Genomic DNA, 22,043 nt, shown 5'->3' with positions numbered 1-22,043 from the left:
TTTCAATCATATATGGATCAAAACAACAAAAGTGTCAAAACTGAACATCTTAATTGTTACAAATGTATTATCATGTTGAAAAAAAGAAGGAAACTGGCCAAGATATATGTAAAATGAAGATAACTGATGTGACAGCTGTGTGGTCTGGGAGAGAATTTTCTGCCACTGTTTAACTTCTGATGATAAAATCACGTTTTGTAAGTTATGTTTATATTTGACGCGGGTTCATTTACAAGGTAATTGATGACTAACCACAGGTAGACACACTGAAAATGATGACACATACCGCTCAGTGAAGGCATACAAAGAGGTTGAGTGTTCTGCATTACAAAGATGAGGATAGTGCAACATTGTTTAGTTTCAAAGGCTCCATTGTTCTGTCTTTTAGTGAGCTGTGTGCTCTTTTTGTTAACCCAGTGACATGCCTCAAACTGAGTTTAATTTAGACTCTTATCTGGTCTCTGTACTCAAACTTTAAACATAGACTCCGACAGGCCATTCACTTCTGCAACACTGATTGAAAAACTGATTTGGTGGGGCAATAGTACACATGCTGGTGTACATGTTACATATTTTCACCACTTCAGTGTTCGGCATTTGAGAAATATTAATTCCTCACCTCACCACTCTTTACCGGTGTGAGATCTCAAAGTGCTCTTTCTTTCTGTCACTGCATTGATCCTTTTTGGTCTGAAACAATTAGATAACGGCAAGATCTAAAAGAAAAGTTAAAAAGTCAACTCTGTACACTATGTGCACAATTATCAGACAGACTATATTACTCAGGAACAATTTCGCTGTTGAAGAAACGCAAAGCTTTCAGTTTTACCAAAAGTGTTACTGAAACTAAAAGCCGTTTAAGAGCAGGAGAGTGAGTTCTACTTTCTCAGAGGAATTCACAAGGTGTGCACTGTTATTTGGCAGCTATATTGCAGAAACAGTTGACAGTGTAACACAAAGCAGGTTGGAAATAACACTATTGCCAACTATAAAAAGAAAGATATATGTACGGTAAGCTCCTACGCTGCTTATTTGTGTCTTACTCGCTCTTAAAACACCATAATTTTTTTCTGATGATGCTGTGAGAACATTGCTACACATGTCACAAAAACTGCAAGACCTGTGGTTAAGCTTATAGAAGCTGTACTTTACTGACAATGACTAAGTGTTGAAGACAATGATCATATTGGTTTTACGTGATGGTTGCTTTCTTCTCTTAGTTTTCGCTTTGCTCATTCTCTTTAATGTAGCTTTGAAAAGAGGCCCAGAAGAATCCTGCAGGTTCTCTTGATATCGTCCAATTAGACTATTCATCACATTTAATTCAGTTATTTATTTTTGATTGTGTTTGATATCACAGCCACTGGAAACTATTGAATTTAATCAAACTGTGGAATGTGTAATTGCGTGAGTTGCATGATTCTTCTGTTTTCCTCCACAGGGTAAAACAGGATTAGGCTGGAACACATTGTATGAGTATTATGCCATTCAGTCTCCACAACATCAGTTCATGACTGTTTTGTCTGCTGTCAACAGGAGAGGTCTACTGTCTGTTTGGCAGCTGTTTTATTTAAACTTCAATGAAAACTTCTGTTGAAAATGTCTGTAATATTGGTCTAGTACTCACAATACTCACATCAACCTGTGAAAGGTTTCAAGCCAAATAAAATGTGGCTCATAAGCAGGCTGCTATGGCGTGTTAGGACAGAACGAGGAGAGATGGACAGAGCGGCAACATCACACTGACATTTTAACTTGAGTTCAAGCATCGCCCAGTGACACATTAGACACAAACGCTCAGCAACACGCCTGTCAAATGGTTTGGCAGTTACACACTTCGTCGTAGATAACAGCCCGTACATGACATGGAAAGAGTCTTCAGAGGACAGACAAGCAATTATGAGGAGTTCAACAGTATCCAGTTTGCAAGAAAATGTGTGTCAAAAGTTGTATGTCTGCAGAGTGAGAAGAGACAGAAAAAAAACACAAGAATGAAGATAGGGCATTGACTATGTCACAGAGAAGTCAAAGTAAAGCTGTAACAGAGAGAATCAAACAGGACATTTAATGTGGAGACGAGAATTGCTAACATTTCTGCAGCTGCCAAGCTGCATCATAGGAAGGCAGACAGAGGAGACATGTGTCAGTCACGATCAAATGCATTCATCTGTAAACAAGGGTTAACAGCAGGTTAAAGCTGAAAAAAATAACATATAAAACTCTTTTGATGACATTTATCATCTTTGTTTTCATTAAATCACTCTTGATCTGTTTCTGAAAATGACCTCCATTTCTGCAAGTTAATACAGTTTGTTCAGTCAGCCGCTCCCAGCACATCAAATCATTCTTCACTTTTTCTGACTGATCCATCTGCCTTTAGAGACCAGATGATCTGGATCTGTGAAGCTCATATCAAATACCAGCTTGTAAGTTTTTTACTGCATTTTTCATTTTCAGTCTTCCAAAGTTAATGTACATTTTCTTTATTTTTCATACTGCCCTAAGCTAGTGTGAGTCACTTTGGACATTTTTTTACACATTCCACAATGTTTTCATAAAGTAAAAACCTTCAAAAAATAACTTTTCCCAAGTAAATGTTGTTTGGGGTATCTGAAAGTCCATTTTAAGGAAGAATGTGAGTTAAGATTGATTTTCAAAATTGAATCAAAACTAAAGATAAAGAAATAAAACCTCCAATTTGTAAGCACAATGGATGTTCAAAAATGCTTTAACAAAAACAGAAACAATGAAGACAAAGGCAGAACTCACATATTGTACCCAACAGTTTTTTTTTTTACTGAGGGCAAACTTCAGAGAGCAATTTATGCCTTTTCCATTAGAATTCTTCATTTTCTTTAAGTCTTTTTTTATGCTTAAACATGATCATTGTGATCTGAGGCTTAAAACTATTTGTTTTGTTTGCCTACAGGTGAAAGTGTTTCTTGTTCTGAGTCAAGGCAGCAGATGAAAGCTGACCTCGGTCTGCAGCTCTGTGGTGGTAGACAGCCGCTGTACCCTCAGGAACGGACTCCTTATCAAAATGCTATAGGGTGCTTTGCTGACGGTTCACATCTACAGAGAAACCTTCATGCAACTCAAATGCCAATGTGATGCCTCAGTGCACTTAGTGGCATGTCGCTCTGCCTTAGAAATTCTGATGAGTCGCCAGAATGTGTGCCGAGCTGTAACACAGTGGAAGGTGTCCCTTTCCTCTGTGACATTTAGCCTGATGACTGGGACCAAACAAAGGATCCTTTAGCAATATCAAACCCACAACACTTTGGCAGAGAGTTTGAGATTGGTGCAGATGGGTAGCTTTAAGATTCCACCTGATGTTGTATTTGTTGGTGTCAATAGCTATATATGATGATATTTGTTCTATACATTACTAAAGACACCTGTTGCTTTGTTGTTGCGAAGGGCTTTTGAGCTTTTATAATCAATTCAAACCTCAACTGTGGCGGATTTGTGGTAAGATTTCAGACATGAACAATAGTCCGATTTTATGATTAGACACTCTGGAACAGAAAACATACTGATTTCCTGGGGACTCAGGACAATGAATATAATCAAATTTAGCCTTTCCTAAAATGTTCAGTCAGCTCACTTAGATCAATTTTCTTCTTGTAGAGCTATGAGAACAACTTAAAAGTGCTTAACTGAAATTAAATGAGATCAAATCATTAATCAAGCAGGCGAGGATTGCAGCTGTCAATGAATGTTGAGGAATAGTTCCAGCAGACAATAATTATAACTATACTATGCAATTATAATCATAAAAAATATATTATTATAGTAAATGATAATTATGATTAATTCAAGTGTCTGACACAAGACAGCATGAAATGTTGTTCTTCATGTGGCACTTTTGAACGTATGATGTAATAGAGGTATTACTCATGTCAGTTTTATAACAAATCTTTCAATATTGTTAATTAGAACACCTGAAGTCATCATTTGCGGTAACACAACAATGATTGTTGCTACTATATGGAATATGTCTTGAGGAAACCTTTCAGACAGGAGTCTGAGACAGGAGAGTTACTCTAGCTTTAGCAACAGTGAATGCAGAAACTGTCAAGATAACGCTTGGCTGTGGTATTTGGTTGGATTCTGAGACTTGGGCGGGGTTGAGCAGGAAGCCCGCGGCGAGTCTGGTTCAGTTCCTGCGCTGTCACCTTTTTCTCATCTGTGCTTGTCAAGATGCCTTCTTAAGGATCTGCAGGAGCAACCAGTCTTTGCCAGATTGTCTCACTACTACAGTCGTAATTCGGCCGACTTCTGTGTTTCGTGTTAAGAATATCTTTTATGTATTTATCTTGTTCTCCTGTGTCCCCGGTGTCTGTTCCTTCATTGCTCTCCAATCATTTTTAGCACTTAGGATTTAGCATTCTCCTGTGGATTCTGTGACACCTGCCTGCTCACTACCTACCTGCTCGCCCCACCGTTGACGCAGTTCCTTCTGTACCACAGCCAGCATCCTCCCCTCCACTCTGGAACTCTACCTGAACTACCCACACCTTCATCTGGATAAATTACTCTGTCCAAACCATACTAACCATCTTCCTCTCCTCTCAGAACCACCCGTTCCTCTGGATCCACTCACTGGCTTATCGCATCACCTTTCTTTAAATAAACTTTGTCTTTTACTCAGTGTCAGTGTCTGCTCTTGGGTCCTATTTGTGAGTCAGCCCAGCTTTAGCCGTGACACACACTCCACTCAAAAACACCATATTTTAATTATATTCTTTGGGTATTCGGGATCTATTAGGCAGCACAGGCAGAAAAGGGGATAGTGACATATGACTAAGTTACCTATCCTAGAATGAGACAGCACATAATGGTCATTTGATACAAAACCCCTAAATGATTAATTATAATCATAAAGACGGTTGGTTTTGCATTTTGCATCTATATTCAATGAGGTATTTTACAAACTACTCTATTCCAAAAGAATGAAAACAATGTGTTGGAACCTGCACATACTTTTATGGACCATATGTGGACATCAGTGTTCTGCACATGGAACACAACTCATTTTTACGGTCCATAGAGATATAGAGGCTGATGCTTCTCTTTCAGTTATCTGTCAGTTTCTCCGCTGGGATCTCTAAAAGCCACTTGCATGTCTCTGTGCATCCCTCTTGATACAGCAGAGCTTTTAGAGTAAAAGGTGCACAAGCCTGATGGAGTCTGACCTCTGTGCCTATGGAAAGTTTTAAATGTAAGTTGTGTATCAGTGTGTATGTGCGGGTGCTGTGTGGAAGTGGCAGAAGATCGATCTCCATTATTAGCACGAGTTGGATCAATAAATCTGCCGGTGAGCCAGTATCTAAAAAGTGATACACCTACATGGAGATGAAAACACTTTCCAGCCACGCACATACAGCCAAACCAACTACACACGCAAACATGCACGCATGTGCATATCCCTCCAAAAACACAAAAACTTCTGCTGGTTATTGAAATTTCTTTACGAATGAAGAGTTAAACACATCAGAAATGCCTGGAAGTCAATACTGCAGAGTGGCATGGTGCAAAAATAGTCGTGTAGGTCGACACAACCACACACACAAGCACCCACATGTTGCCGGAGCAGGTGGACAGCAACTAACCGAAAAAGAGAGTCAGGGGGACACACTCCTCTGTTTCAGTTCCTTTCCCTGAGGAAATCACAAACTGACACCTCTATCCGTCTTTCACTTTAACAACTCTTTTCTTTTTTTCTTGCCTTTTGTTCCCCCAACTCTTCATTCATTAATGCTATATAACCACAATCTATCTATCTATCTACATATCTATCTATCTATCTATCTATCTATCTATCTATCTATCTATCTATCTATCTATCTATCTATCTATCTATCTATCTATCTATCTATCTATCTATCTATCTATCTATCTATCTATCTATCTATCTATCTATCTATCTATCTATCTATCTATCTATCTATCTATCTATCTATCTATCTTCAGTATCTATTACTCATGCTGCCTCTCTCCTGCCTCTGCACTCATGTTCTTATCTAACTTGGCCTTGCTGACGTTGAGCTACTGCAGTGATGCCAGATGAAGAGAAAACCAACTATTCTTTTAGTAAAAGGAGCGTGGGCAGGCCACCCACCTTAAGTTTTAGATAGATTTTAATGTACTGGCTTATAAAACAGGGAAGACATGCTCCAACTTTTAACTCTCTTTTTCAAGGTTGTTTTTCTGCAACATAGGCAGCAAAAAGAGGATAAGAGAGACAGAGAAAGACAGCTGTATCTTAATTGTGCTTAATATGTACCGTTGGGCTTTTTTGCTGGTGAACATTTCCAGAATGTTTGAATATAGATCTTTTGAGGTATATCACTCTTTTGTGCTACAAAATTCCACAAAACCATCTGACTGACATGCAATTTACTGTTATCCAACACGACATATTTCCATAAGTGACTTCTAACAACTGACTTAAGTGTTTATATCATAAATGGGTCCCAACTACAGGTTAACCCTAATGATTAGACTCATTATAAGCAACTCTTTCACATTTTTCTTTCTTTCTTTCCTTCTATTACTAATGAAGACAAAGATGTGTTTAAGTGAATCTTGATTGTGGCAACAGATGATCTGTGATCTTTTGTACATGCTCACAAAAAATATGAATGAATCCACTGTAAAAAAAAGGTGAGTCTGATTTTAAAACATCAACAGGTTACTTAAAAACGGCTCTATTTAAGACACCTATGTTTAAAGGTACGTGTGTAGGCATACGTTATGGCTGATTACTTTCACAGCCACATTGAACAATAACTAAAAGGAAGCTGAGAAATTTTCACTGGAACTCACGCCGCACTCAAGTGACACAAAGTTGATTTCAACCAGTAAAGATGGAATAAAATATTCTAATACAACTTTAACTTTACTGCCAACAGAGGTATGATTGCTGCTCTACTTGGTCATAGAGGTTGTGGGTGAAGAATCGCTCAAAGAAGTAGTTGAAGAACTAGCTTCTTTGTAATATGCCACGCTGCACGAGGTAAACTGATGACAAATGATGATTCGTTTTGGGTTTTTTTTCTTGTGTTTTGTGGTGAATGTGCCTGTGGCCAAACAAAGCCAAATCCCACTTTCAGTTTTCTCATTCTTGTTCGGGAATAAGAAGACTGCAAAGTGAATTGAACATTTTGTATTATTTAAGCCTTACAAAAGAAGAACTGAAGGTTTGTCCTTCATGGAGACAGCACTGAATTGGTCATCTTTTTAGATGAACAGGACACTTTATCCCAATTTGGTTAGTTTTGCCAATTACAAAAATACGCCAGTGTAGTTCTGGAAACATTGGATGGTTTATGCCAACATCCTGTTTTCCCCTTTCTACATCTACCCCCACCTCAGACGTGCGTGACAGTTACATCGCCTGTCTGGTGTTTAGTTCCAATCTATCGCTGTATTTAGTGATCTCAGTTGTGTACAGTGTTTACAACAACTTAAAGTTAGAAAGTTAAATAAAGTTAAATAGCAGATACATATAACAACTTGCCTATTCCTCCTCCCACAAGCCTCCCTTCTCCCCCAGATTCATTTTAGGCAGAGAGACATCTTTCAACATGCCACACTGGGATCAATTTCTGGGGTCAAAGGCAGAAGAATGGAGGAGGAAGGACACGACAAAGCACAAAACAGAGAAATGAGATGAGCCCTTGGGGTGTGTGCATGTAGCCCATCCATTCTCACAAGCTCCCTGATTGATCATCAGCCTACACACCTGTCTCCTATCACCTCATCAGCACAGCAATATTTAAACTCCAGTTGCTCATTCACTGTCTGCCAGACTGTTAGGTCAGCATGGTGTACGCTCCCCTAAGCATTATGGTGCATTTTTGATTTTTATTTTTTTATCCTCTGAATTCATCTTGTTTACTTTGCCCCTTAGGTCCACAACACTCTACTCTTACTTGCTTTTTCTGCCTTACCAATCACACATTGAGCTCAAGCCAGCATAAATAGCATCTTGCTATCTACACTCAATTCCTTTACTGTCTGCCCTCTCAATCTTATCTGCCTTTATCTTCCCTCATCCAAAACCTTAAGTATAACTATAAGTAAAACTTTATGAGGATCAGTTTTACTAAAAGTTTGGAAATTAAAAAGAAAAAAAAAAACTCAGGATTCAATGAAAAGGGGACTGTAAGAAGTGAACCCCTGAAGGGCTAAGGCTGCTTTTTCGCTCATATGTGACCCATATCTGATTTGCTTTTGGCAGTGTGAACGCCACAAGTCGCATTGAATCTGACATTTTCAAATTGGAATCAGGCCACTTTTAAATGTGCTACTGAATCAGATACGTATCAGATTTTTTGGAATACGATCACAATTGAACAGCCAGGTCGCATTTAAATCGTCTTTGACGTCATTCTGACCCGCGCTGCACTGCTGCCGTCGATCGCCCAAGCACACTGGGGGAAACCCCACCTCTGCCTGAAGCCTCGCAGCACCACCTAGAGATCATCTCCCTGGGGTAGTTTAATATAGTCAGGCATGAGGACCTGGTGCACAGCTTTGCAGAAGTCATGCACAATAGTGCAAACGGAGGACTTTGCGATGTCAAACAGGTTGGCCAAGGTATGGTAACCCCCCCCGTTCCGACCTAATATAGCCCCACTCCCAATCCCAAAATCTTTTTTCAGCATGAGAAATACCACGTGTGGCGTGTGAGCGTAAGAAATTGTTGAAATGCGTGTGTCTCGTGAGACTTGAGAGTCCTGATTTTTAGCATTAAGCCATATAGTCCTGTAGTACCGGTTGCCGTTGCCATGGTCACTTCAGTAAAAACCATTGTGGCGTGGTCTAAGGGCGTGATGTCATCAATGATCAACTACGCATGCGGGCCATTTCAGGAACGTGTGTTGTTCACACAGCAATACATAAACAGGCCACATTTAAAGAGGTAAACAAAAAATTGGATTTCAGCAGTAAATCGGAATTGTACATTAAGACATGCAGTATGAACGTAGCCTAAGACACAGTGGGTCACAGTGCATCCGTACCATTACTTTTCCTGAGCATTCTGGCGGCGCAACAAGTAGGCAGAGTCTGGAAACTTTTTAAACATCTTCTCAACTAGCCCATATATGAGATGCCCCACTCACATGCAATGAGCCAAGTGGCGCATAAATTCAACCCAACCATATGGCTGATATAAATGTAACAGACTTGTTTCAGTACAAAGTAACTATTTAGTCTTAAGTGGGAAAATAAAGTCAGTGAATAATCTTAGCCCAAATTGCCGCAATCTACTAAATAAGGGGCTCGCCAGCAATTGGGAGTAAATTGAAGTTTGGTGTCTTCAGCATAAACACTTTAAAATGTGAAGAGCAGGAGGTGAGGAGCAAACAACAATCCTGTAATTTATGAATGACCCACTGCACCTCACCGAGCATATAACTGAGATGGCATTACAGCAGCAACAATGTCAACTGCAGAACCCTTAAGCAGGCAATAAGCACAAACCTGGTCATCAAAAACAACCCACTGCAACATTGTTTTCTCTCTTCTTATCTTCTGTCCTTTGGGTTTGTTTTTCATTATATCGCCTCAGTTATATGATAAAGAATGTGTCAAGATATAACTACCTGAGCAAATGAAGAGTGCTGAAATGCCTCCCCGTACTCTTTGGGGTTATGCAAGTCACCAGAGGGCTTTGACAGCAAATACACTGTAGGTATGTGCACGCAAACTAACTCACACACGCAAGGGAGAGGAAGCGCTTGTTCAATATCCTGCAGGGATCCACTTGAGATAAAATTCAGCAGCACTAAATAATGCAGTCCATTTATCACAGAAAAAAATGCTAACCCTGACATACACACACACACACATACAGTATGTATACAGGCACTCACAGAGGGTTGGTGTGAAGTGAAGGTGCCCTTGTGTCCGTGGTCATACATCAGAATATGTGATCCAAAGTAGCAAGATGCTCTGTACTTTCGGGTGAATTTCCTCTCCTTGCTTTGAACCATACAGCCCATAATGCATAAGGCTGTGTCCCTGCAGTGTAAAACACTCTCCCCTCCAGTGTTTGGATTTGCATCATTTAGTCACAGCGAGCCCTGCAATAGGAGGAATGCCAACACAGCAGGACAAAACATCTAATACAATGACCTGTTTGAGCCCGATATATCATGAAATTCAGAGCTAGTAAAGAATTACAGTTTTTTTTTTATTATCAGAAAGTTTCCAAAAAGCCCTTAAAGGGAAAAAAAGTTTCCCTTTAAAATACACACAGATAGTTAGCGTCAGACATCACAGATAGCAATCTCATGACAGACCCTAAAATACGTAAGATCCACAGAACAAAACATCGTAAATTCACAAAAAAAAAACTAAAAAGTACAATAGTCACATTTTCCTTCCTCCATTCTGCACTGTTATGCAGCTGCCATAACACAACTGATGACATGACGTCAACGTCATCATGTTTGAATGGGAGTGGAACTGATGACATTTCCACTCCCATTCAAACATGATGACGTTGACGCTCATGATCAGGACAAAAATAAAACAGGTTGCTGGAGGGTGCTAAACCCCTTCAAGTGAAAGATCGCTGGTTCAGATCCCATTCTGTTCAGTTCAATTAAATAGTCATTCATCAACAAGAAGTAGTTCCCCACACAATTTTCAAGCCTTTATTGTTAAACTAATATGTGTTGGACAAAATCGAGGGCAAACATTCTTATTTTACAATTTCTGATGAGACTGGGCTGGAAAATATCACTTCTTTTGAATTATTTGCTATGAAGAAGATTTTTTTCAGTACGTTTGCACTTTTTCTTGTGTTAACACCATTTTTGCCTTTTCCCGACAATATCAATAGAGATAAAGACCCGACAGACAGTGTGCGTACAATTGAAATTAAATAAACAAATGGATAAATACATACTTTAAAAGGCAGTGACCTGCCTCGTTATTCTTGCAAAATAGAGGATAAACAACCCACAGAAATAATTAAGACAATTTACAAGAGGCTTTGGCTGGGAAAGCCTAAACGACCACACTGTATACACAGTAGTTAAAAAACAACCTTTATCTCAACCAGACACAACAGTGAAATGCGACATGGACATTGATCAACATTTAAAACTGCAATTGGCTCATCTTTACTTGTATAACTAAAGATGGAAGTCTGAAAGCAAGATTTCAGCACTTCAGGTTCTGCACCAGAGGGCTCAGCCAGGAAAATCTCTACTCTTAATGCACATTTTGATGGTATTTTGATGACTGGCAGTCCTTGAAAATGTCGTTTATGTTCCACTTGGGATCATAAGAACCCATACATATGGATGAAAAACACACAAACACATTATATCCACCAAGAAATGTTTCTCAACTAAAAACGTGGCGTAGTGCAAGTTAATAATATTAAATAATAACAATAAAAAAGACTGCCTGGATCTAAAAAAATAAATAAAAATGAGGCAAGTGTCTCTAGGTGAACTCACGTAACGTCAACTGGGGCTGTGCTCTGGATCAGCTGAAGAGCAACCAAGCTTGGGTGCTCCCTCTACCAAGTCACCCTTCCAGCTGTCGTCTCACTGCACATTTTCCTCTACTGCAGCCTTTGCTCATGCATGTCACATCTTACGTGTTATCACTGAGTCCCTCAAGGTTTATAATTAAAGAACAGCATTAGAAATATTTGACTGGATTGGATCCTGCACCCTGTAGATTCATTCATGCCCCGATTGTGATTGCATCACAATCAATGCAATAAAAGTGAGAGCGGGAGTGCATACTTTATGGATATAAACAAGCTCACTGACATAACATGGACCTATGTATGACTATGATTATGTATTTAGGAAAAAAAAGCAAGAGTTCCTATTGTCATTGTACTTGTATGATTTACGTAATCAGTGATTTTGTTTAATGTAAATTGTAATGTAAATGTTGCTAGTATGGAAATTTATCTTCGCTCCTCTACTGCCATTCTGCTTTGTTATGTGTGCTCACCAGCAGCATATTTGCCAGTAGTTTAGAGCCTTTGCTTTTACAGCCTTTTGTTTTAAATTGGAACATAAAAGGATATGCCATGCAGCGTCATCATCTATATGCTGAATAAGGCCGAGGCTTTCAAGATATTGTCATAGCAATGGGTGAGTTGACTTGATTTGTGATAGAGAATGTAGCTCCTGCTGGTTTTAAGGGATGTGAAACACAGTGGTTATCTGATGAGCAACAAGCAAATCACCTGTACTGTCTTCTACACCACTTCATATCCTGCATAGTATAGTAGCACGCTGCCGACATAGGTCACCAATCTTCTCCTACCATTGGAGATAATTTCAAGTTTTGCCCACTCACCAAACAATGGGCAGCAGTGGCGCGTACGCTTGACTGAACAAGCTGAATATCAGGCTCTGTATGTGCGCGTTACACTGCTGGTATACCCACATTAAGGAAATACACACTAGAGGTTTCGTGCAAGGCTGAAAAGGCCACATCAGATCTGAAGGGCAAAACTATTGCTTCCTCATGTCTCCCTTCAAACCCAAAATGTTAGATATTAGCAGGAGTTCCACTCGTTTATTGAATTCAGTTTTTAATTAATTGATCTTTTCTGGTTGCCTTCAGCCATACCAAAAGAATCTATTTCCATTTATCAATCACTACACTAAATCATTTTGTGTAGTGACCGAGCTTAAAGTAAAGTGATTGATATTGACGAAGCAGTGAGTCTGTATCTATCCCATTTTCTACATCAGATTCTGATCCACAGATTGTGAACCGCTGAATACTACACTGAAACTACCAGAGAAACTACCAGAGATAATTACTTAATTTCTCATCTGTTAATCAAGAGTAATGTGTGATCGTCATAAAAAATTGTGGTCGGAAAAAATTTTGTCAAAAAGACTGGCATGCACGTAAGAGCAAGGAGGAATGTGCTCAGTTCAACTAATGCAACAGTTGTGTTTTTATTCCCATGAGGAAATTCTATCTTCATGTTCCCCAAGTAGTGAGGTCAGAGCACAGAGTCTGCCTTCTGCCTGCAAACTGAAAATTATTACACGACAAAGTGCAAACTCTCGTAGGCTAAACCTGATCCATCCCTCAGTAACACATTCATGTCATTAAGGTCGAGCTATCTAGGACACACACATACAATGTTCACCCCACCTCCCAAACACACACACAGATAATTATGTGCCTAGTGTTTATGTTTCCAGCCCTGAGTTTTCATTTGCTTTCAACTTGCAATAATGGCAAAATGAACATAAAGACAAAGAGGAAAACCGATTACGAGAATCTAAAAGAAGGGGAATCCAGACATGTAAATTAATAATATAAACAGCTATGATACAGTAGCTCCATTTGCTCTGGCACACAGGCACTCAGATTAGAAGAGATGACGGGAAATATATACCTGAGAAGCATGCAAGTGTCTGTTTTGGTACAGCTAGACTTCCTCTCTGTCAGAAACACATACACAAAAGAACCATCCCGATTCCCAGACAAATTAATCCTCACATCTGTTCAACTGGAGACTGAGAGGAGATCAACCTGCTGCTTTCACTGCCTCACATGTCGCACGTACAGATGAACACACGCATACGTGAGCTGTTCCTATTCGGTCAAAACTTACAAATGCAGAATCAAATCATTTTAATAATGCATAACAGCACACATGCATACATACAGCAAACCATAGAAGGATATAAAAGGATTAAATACCCGTATGTCAATGACAACACACGATAGTACTCGGTGGGGGATTTTGGTTTTGTTTGATATTGTAATGATGGCAGATGTTTGGCCTAAAGGGTAATTCAGCGATGATCTTTTCACTGTGTATCAGGTGTGGTCTCTTTGGACACAATCATAATTAAAGACAATCCACCTCCCTACAGTGCAGACAGAAAGGTTTCAGACCCTTTCAAGTTTTATGTATTCACAATTTTCCACAATGACAATGCAAAAACAGGTTTTGAAGTCTTTTGTACATTCATTAGAAATAAAACTCCAGACATCCTTATATAAGAATCCAAACCCTCTGATGCATCTCTTCCTCTGACAGTCGGTGCTTTAACAACTTGACTGGAGTCCACCTTTGTCTACTTGAATTTATTAAACAAAATTAAGTAGGCACACACATGTCAATAAAAGGTCTCACAGTTGGTGGGGTATCTCAATGAATCTATACTAACAGCAAACATGCATCAGCTAAGATTTCTAAAATGCTGCGATTAATTAAAGGGGTGAAATGAACAAAATATGATGATTCTGCTTTTTGAAAAAAAATTGAAAGACTTCTTCTTCTCATAATCAGGGACAGTAACTGCTGCTATGACAACTAATTTATTCATGGTGCCAAAATCAAGCTTTTCAGGATGGTTTCTGTGTATCGAACTAAATCAGAGTAGTTCAGCATGCTTGATATTTTAGGTTATGGACATTTTACCTTCAACTTTAAATGGTTCTGTATGTAAAGCCTCCGTGAATCCCTCACTTGTTTCATTCCATGTTTTATATGTGAGTACTTATTAAATATAAATATATTAAATAAATAGACCTGCAAGATTTATTTTTATTTTTGCACAATTTAAAGTTAAGTGACCTCCGTCATTAATAAATCGATTAGATTTGGAGCCTCCAGCAGACATCAATGGTGTGGTTGCCCAACCAAACTGAATAACTTGTGATGAAGAACCTCGGTCAGCAAGGTGACCAACTGTCACCCTGAAGGAGATCCAGAGTATCTTTGTGGAGGTGGTAGAACCTTAGAGAAGGACAACCATCAGTGCAGCATTCTACGTAGCAGGTCTTTATGGTAGAGTGGTCAAAGTGAAGCCATTCCCCACTAAAAGGCACATGCCAGCCTGCTGGGAGTGAGCCAGGAGTCGGCTAAATGATTGTTTGGCCATGAAAAATAAAATTTTCTATTCAGATGAAAAGTAGTTTTTACACATGCATTGCAACCTTGAAATTTTCCAGAGAGGCTCTAAAAGCACAGCATGTGAGAACGCAAATATCAGCCACATTCGCTATTGGCATCTTGTGGACGTTTTTCAGCCAGTTCCCTGTTACAATCTCTGGTAGATTGCAGAGTGATATAATGTGTGAATGCACAAGTTAATCTTACAGAGCATTAACTCTAAGTGAATGTGTATGCTGGAAAGAGCAGCTGCATAAAACTCTTTTCTGCTGACCTGTGTGTCACTTTCCACTAACTCAGTGGCATTGTGGATAAGTTATGTGGTACTGATAACAACAAAAAAGGGAGTCGTGTGCACCTTTCTTATCTTGCTATTAAAAAGACATTGTGATATCTATGCAATACATTTTGCGTCATATCAGGCATCATATGTGCTCTCCCTCACATTTCCAGCTGCAGAGCAAAGCTCCAGAGCACATCTTCAGCACATAATCCACTATTGTGAAGTGTGTTTATGAACAGCAGCTGTGGAGAAAGCTGTCCTCAAATATAAAGAAAATCTCTGGTGTCCATGTGTGAAAAGATATTGACTGAACAGTTTATTTGCAACTGTCAGTGGCATGTGTGGAGGAAACCAAATACTGGACACTACCTCATTAATAATAGCTCTACAGTAAAGCATGGCGATGGCAGCTTCATCCTGTGGGAATGTTTTTATGCAACATGTGCTAGGAGAATCATCAGAATAAACAGAAAAATGAATCCAGAGAGTTCAGAATATCATCCTCTAATGAAAGTTTACATTTCAGCAAGACATACCGCCAAGAAAACGTAATAGTAGATTCAGAAAAAGTCTTTAAAAAAGACTCAGGCGAGACCTGATAACAACTGTGGACTGAAACGCTATCCAAAAAGGTGGAGATAAAAGGTTTCAGACAAGACGAACAGGAGAAACGTCCCTGGGATATGTGTCATTGTACTACCGCCTGCAAATGATATATTTAAGTTATTGTCATGAATAAATAAAACAATCCAAAAACATTTTTGTTCTTAATTTTTGTGGTATGTGCAAACACTGAAGAAAAAAAATCACGGAATCTAAAATAGAATCAACTTAAACCAACAATGAGTTGAAAACGTCAAAGGGCGCACAGCACAGTGCACTTTGAGTTTAGAATTTGATAAAAACTAAGAAAAACACAAACTAGACTGGGTTAAAAATTAATCTGACTGATAGCGTTATCATTATTATTATCTTATCATTATTAACTATTTCAATGTTAGTGTGAGTCCTGTTGTGAGAATCTATTACCATGACAGCACTAAGCTGAGCAGCAACTTGCTTGCACAACCTGCATTTCTACCAGCAGCCAAATTACAAAACCATAATACAGTACTGGTGACGCTGTACAAGTGAGCCACCAGCACAAGAGGGTGTGAGAAAGGAATGAAGTTGGACAAGACTTTTAGCTACGCGACGTGGATGCAGAAATATGCATTGGCACTGTAACGTTCCCAAACATGTAGAGATACACACACACATGCATGCACACAGGCCTGTATGAATAAAATATCAGCATGAAATCCACAAAGGACTAATTATAGGAACGCATGTTTGAAATTTCAAGTGATGAAGCTGTGCTGACAAATTTATTGAGGTGTAGGTGAAAACAAAAAACAAGCACACACCTACACAGCATACACACAACACTGAAACATACACACTATACAATGCAAAGCATACGCTTGTGTATGTCTCAAACTGATATTTGCCCTGACATGCACAGACATAAATTAATGAGCGAGTACTTTTTGGAAGAATACTGTTTTATCTCTTTCATGAATCAAACTCTATGTTTGTGTACGTGGGGTGGGGTGGGGTGGGGTGGCGGGTTGTGTGCGTACAGGTGCCAGCATCTCTGTGAGTATACACAGTACATCTCTAGGTAATTGAATCTGAGCACAACATGTCGACACTGGCAGCCAATCAAACATTTTTTCTATTTCCCTGCCAACATTAAATCCGGCTGCAATATAAATCAGAAGCTGACACTGCGTACACGCACATATTCAGACTTGTGCTGCTTGATGGTACACGTGAAGATACAAAAGGGCAGCAATTTGAAATTTCTGGTATCAGCTTGTTATAAATCCCGACAAATGCAAATGAAGGGGTAATTTAGAATATGACACAATAGCAAAAGAACAAAAACACTAAACTAAATGCAGTTTACTGATCTAAGGGCAGCAAGAACAGACTGCATTCATTAAAATGAAAAACAAAGTAGCCTGCAACAGACACAGAGAGATGATGGTGTTCTCACCCACCAAAAAAAAAAAGAAAAAGAAAAAAATTGCTTTCCTTCATTTCCTCTCTTTCATTTTTATGGTTGCTTTATGTTTTATCTTTCCGTCTATTGTCTGACCCCTCAAGCACACACACGCACGCACAAACATGCAAAGTAATGTGTCTCACTGGCTGAATAATCGGGGAAAGACAGATGGCTGCAGCAAAAAAGCTCAAAACGTACCTCCAAGAAAAAAAGTTACATTTTCATAAACAGGAGCTATAAAGGTATTAACAGAGGAGAACAGAATAAGGAACTAACAAAAGAAAATTCCTCTTTCAGAAGGGTTTTAAAGACTGATTTCAAATATAGAAAAGCAGAGTACAGGAGTTGTCTAGTCTTTGTTTCTGTACTTGTTGTTACATACTAGATTTCAGTGGATGGCAAAAATAAAAAAAAAATTTAAAAAAAGAAGGCAGAGAGGAGAGGGCTTCAAATACATAGCATCCTGTTTAGGCAGTGTGAAGAGAAGAGACTAGTAGAGAAGAAAAGAGAAGTGAGGATCCTACCTGCAGCTGTTCGGACAACGTGGTGGACTGTCTTGCACTCAGAGCCGGAGCTGAACTCTCCTCAGGACGCAGAAACACTTGCTGACCACGTCTGCAGGCATCAAAAACAATACTCAGGACCACTTTCTGTGTTTTTGTGTTTAAGTTATCTGCAGTGTACACATAAAGTCAGCTGGGAAAGCTCTGAGTGATAAACTGCTGGAAACGAGCATTTTCGTACACACTCACACACAACACACACATTCAACAAATCTTATCCCCGAAGAGTGCAGGAATTTAATGGTGTGTGTGTGTGAGGGAATGTCGGTGAAAAGGTGAGTGTGTTTATGTGAGTGAATTCCTTACAGGTCCTTTGCTTTCTTCCTCTCGAGCGCAGTCATGTCATCTCCACCTGTCGTACGCAGAGAGAGCGCTGGAGTCACACACACATTCACACACACAGCGGCACACCAATGCACTCACTCGCACTGGCAGGCTGAGGCACACACTGGCGCGCTGACACCACGAGCAGCAGCGCATAGAGTTGAAAGCGAGCACAGTCCCTCCTCCTCTCTCCTCCCACCTCTCTCTCACTCGCTCTCACTATTCCTCCTCTGGGTCTTACCGCCTCCCTCAGCCCTCCCCATGTTTCACCTCACAACTGTCAGTACAAACGCTAACTGGAAAACACAATACTAAAGGTACAAAGGGTATGATTCACTCACTTTGACATTTTTTTACTAAAATTGACTTTTTTATAGTGGTAACTTTCAGCCACGTTTTGGAAACCGTCTACTCTAAAAGAAATACATGGTTCTTGTGCAAGGCAAGAACATTCCAAAGCTGGAAATTAACATGGATTGACAGCATTTGCACCTATGTGGTACTGACCTAAGCACTTGGTCACTGCATTTTCTATTAAAAAAATATCTAAAATGTATATGTTTATTGTTAAAAAGCACCTTTATGATCTTTGACATTCAGAAGTGGGACATCTGTGTCATTGTTTTATTGATTCAAAACTCCTAAGCAAAGGTGGTTGTTGTTTAAACAGGTCTGACTTTGACATTTTTGATCACATCCCATCAATATCCTACCATATCAACAGTCTGGGTTTGGAGAATCCGATCACCTATCAGCAGTCAGCGTTTAACTAATCATATCCTTACTAAACCAATAACATCAAGAAAATATTCCGGAAGATGGGAACTCTCGTTTTAGTCACGTCACATAACTTAATCATAGATGTGAGCAATCCAATGATCTTATATCATCAACGATTTTAATGTGGCCAAACTTTCTGGCTCCACGCAAAATAAGTTAAAGCGTGATTGGCTGCATCACAATTAGGTGTAAGTACTTAAACAGAAGACAGCATGGGAGATGGAAAATAGCAGCGAGCTGACAAGACTGTGTCAACTGTGATTGTAGATAGCCACTGTTTACATGAGATGTGTAAGTTCATACCGAGACCTCTGTCTCCGCTGCCATATTTGCATTCTGCTTAATCCCTTTACTGATTCATTACGTAGCAGTTGCCTGTTCAGAGGCTAGAGACAATACCCCAAGAACTGGTTTTTAATGCAAGCTTTACATTTCTCACAGCCACACACTGTCATTGGCTGTCATAGGTTGCAGCCCAAAAATGTCCTGAACATGGCAAAATATAGGAAACATAGATAATACAAGGTGAGGCAAAAGTCTTTATTTTGTGTGGGCACATATTCTTTTTTCTGAAAAATCCCTTTTAGTCTCCCTTTAACATGCAGCAATTGATCTACACGAGGATGCCACATGAACGAAACAGAGTCACATGTCCAAGTTTTTCCACCATGTTTACAAGTTTGATCCATTCCAAATCTGAACAACATATCCCCTTTACTTGTGGGGTGGAGCTGACTTGTCAGAGCTGGAACAAGGTTTATCTAAGATTAGCATTTAGCAACACATTATCAGGTCTGTACAAATATTGCAACATGTGTCATAGAAAATAAAAAAACAGACTGAGACAGAAAGCACAGAGGGACCCACACATAAGATCCGACTCCTTATGTCGCTTTAAATCCATTAAAAGCTTCCCAGCCATGTTGATCTGCTAAATAAAATTTACAAAAATTACTAAAATGACTAATGAAACAGAAGTTTGCTTCTGTGCTTAAAAAAGACAACAAAATAAAACCTTACAGTGTTGACAAATGCTATGAAGCTCTGGGTGGAGCAGCAGAGCAGACTTACTGAGATAGTTGGGAGTTCTGTAGGCAAATGTTGGAGGGGGAAGGAGAAGTCCTGGATACTAAATTAGGCATGTAAAGTCAGATTTAAACACTGGATGTCATAGGCCTAAAAGACTTATTTTAAAATAAAATAAAGAAATAATTCTAATAAGCAGGGATTTAGTTTTGCAGGGCTTTAATCAGTCCTCAGGGACTGACATAATGCTATTTTTCTGGTAATAATGTTCTGTTTAATGTCGTTTCACTCTGATAACCATGAAAACTAATTTGGGTTGATGTCTAGTATTTTTCTTTTTGTTGTTCCATTTTTTTAGAAAGTGTTTTTTTGGCTCTTATCTTTGCATAGACTTAAACTGTTACCATGAGTGAGGTTAATTGAGGTTGTGCATTAGGAAGTAGTAATTTGCAAAAGTCTGGCTGTACGTTTTTGGTATAATTATGTTTATTCATATTCAGTTTCTGGGGGTTTTAATTTCAGATACTACCATAATCGTGTAATGTTTCCCTTGTCCTAGGTAGTATAGAAATAACAGCAACATCAGCAATCAAAAAGACCATTAAAGTATATGCACAACATGTGAATAATGTGATTGGAGGAGCTCAGCTGGATCTGTTAGAAGACTTATGATTCAGATCCTGGATAATGATTCAACCCCAAAAGATAGCCAGTGATGTTGTGGCCAGATTGCCTTCCCTGCCATCAGTTGAAGATGGAGCTTTTGTCTTTTTTTTTTTCTCAAAACCTTTAAGTTATTGTCTCTTTGCTACATCATGATCACAAGTTCCATAAGAGAAAATAAATGGATTGTTCCCTTTGTTGATTTCACCATATTTAGTCTTCTTGCAATGATAGAAAGAGAATGCATCTTAAAGTAGCACAAAATACGAATTTTTAGGTGACGGAGCTTTCCTAATTTTGCATAAAAAGAATATTGGAAGATATTTATTTAGGGAAATGCTTCATGTAGCAGCTGTGGATCATAATTTCTTTGCAGGCTTACACGCAGTGTTTTTTTTAACTTGACTTCAGTTTGACAAAAAAACATGACGGTGTGTAAGAGTCTTATCATTTACAATTATGCGTAAAACATTAAAAAAAAGTTAATTCCTAGATAAAAAAAAAATCCAGAAAAATTCTTTCAACCAGCTTATAAGCAACCCAGTCACATAAATTCCATCTTCACTACATTTAATCAACTGGCAGTTCATCACATGGGCCCAAACAGCTGCAGGATGAGAGTCCCGTGAGGCTGACAGTCTACAATCTGAGGTGACATTGGTGGAGATGGGACGATTAGCATGATGCATGTACGACAGGTTGATTGGGACTGATTAATGACAGTGCATTGATCTGACAGCAAACCCCACGGTCATTTACTAAAGACAGGATTGCCAGCAGCTACATATTTACAAAGTCATGTCAAATATTATGTAAAATGTAATATATATGTGTGATGTAGTTTCAGGGGGGTCATGTATGATGTTTTCCTTGAAAGTTAGCTAAATGGATATCGATTGAATGAAGATCGCTGAGGGATATTCACTCTGCTCAGATTTAAAGCCATCACAGTGGTAGGATTTCAAAATATTGCTGAAAATGTTTTCTGGCTAAGGGAAGAAAATGAAATCAACTGGAAAAAATAATCAAAACCAACATGTCCACTGGATGCTGAAACCTGAAGTAAATGATGGCTCTTTTCGAAAAAATGACAATCAAAATCTTTAATCTATAATAACATGCCTTTAAGCGTAAAGATATATGACTTTGTAATGCGCTACAAAGTCATATATCTTTACGCTTCAATAAATATTTCAAACTCCTATAGACCATTTCATCAGAGTATTCTTTTAAACATGGAATGGCAAAGGAAGACAGAGAGTTCACAGGAGTCACTGCAAAGTATTATTCTTGGTTCATGCAGTTGTGTTCAGGTGAGTGTGCTCTGCTGTAATAACTCTGTGATCCCTGAGGCGGTCTGTTTTGTACACATACCGAAAGGTGATCTGAGTAAAGCAGAACCATTTCATCAGTTACAGAACACTATATTGACCA

The 22,043-nt window shown here is 39.0% G+C and overlaps 1 protein-coding gene across 2 annotated transcripts in view; it reads right to left on the bottom strand.

Annotated features, from left to right (window-relative positions):
* Window positions 1-22,043, bottom strand: part of LOC140314437 (cGMP-dependent 3',5'-cyclic phosphodiesterase) — a 159,609-nt gene that overhangs the window by 89,068 nt on the left and 48,498 nt on the right. The window contains exons 1-2 of one of the 2 annotated variants that reach the window (XM_072392616.1): window positions 18,123-18,260; window positions 17,778-17,868 (exon numbers count right to left, since the gene is read on the bottom strand). In XM_072392616.1, the coding sequence (XP_072248717.1) occupies window positions 17,778-17,868; window positions 18,123-18,157 (126 nt within the window). In that variant the 5' untranslated portion in view covers window positions 18,158-18,260. Of the gene's footprint in view, window positions 1-17,777; window positions 17,869-18,122; window positions 18,261-22,043 lie in introns of those variants that run through there. The other variant, XM_072392615.1, reaches the window with a different exon arrangement.

Source organism: Leuresthes tenuis, unplaced genomic scaffold (genome assembly GCF_036924035.1).
Source record: "Leuresthes tenuis unplaced genomic scaffold, fLeuTen1.0.hap1 SCAF_9, whole genome shotgun sequence".
NCBI lineage: Eukaryota > Metazoa > Chordata > Actinopteri > Atheriniformes > Atherinopsidae > Leuresthes > Leuresthes tenuis.
Note: the sequence above shows the minus strand (reverse complement) of the source record. Positions and strands in the feature narration are given on the sequence as shown.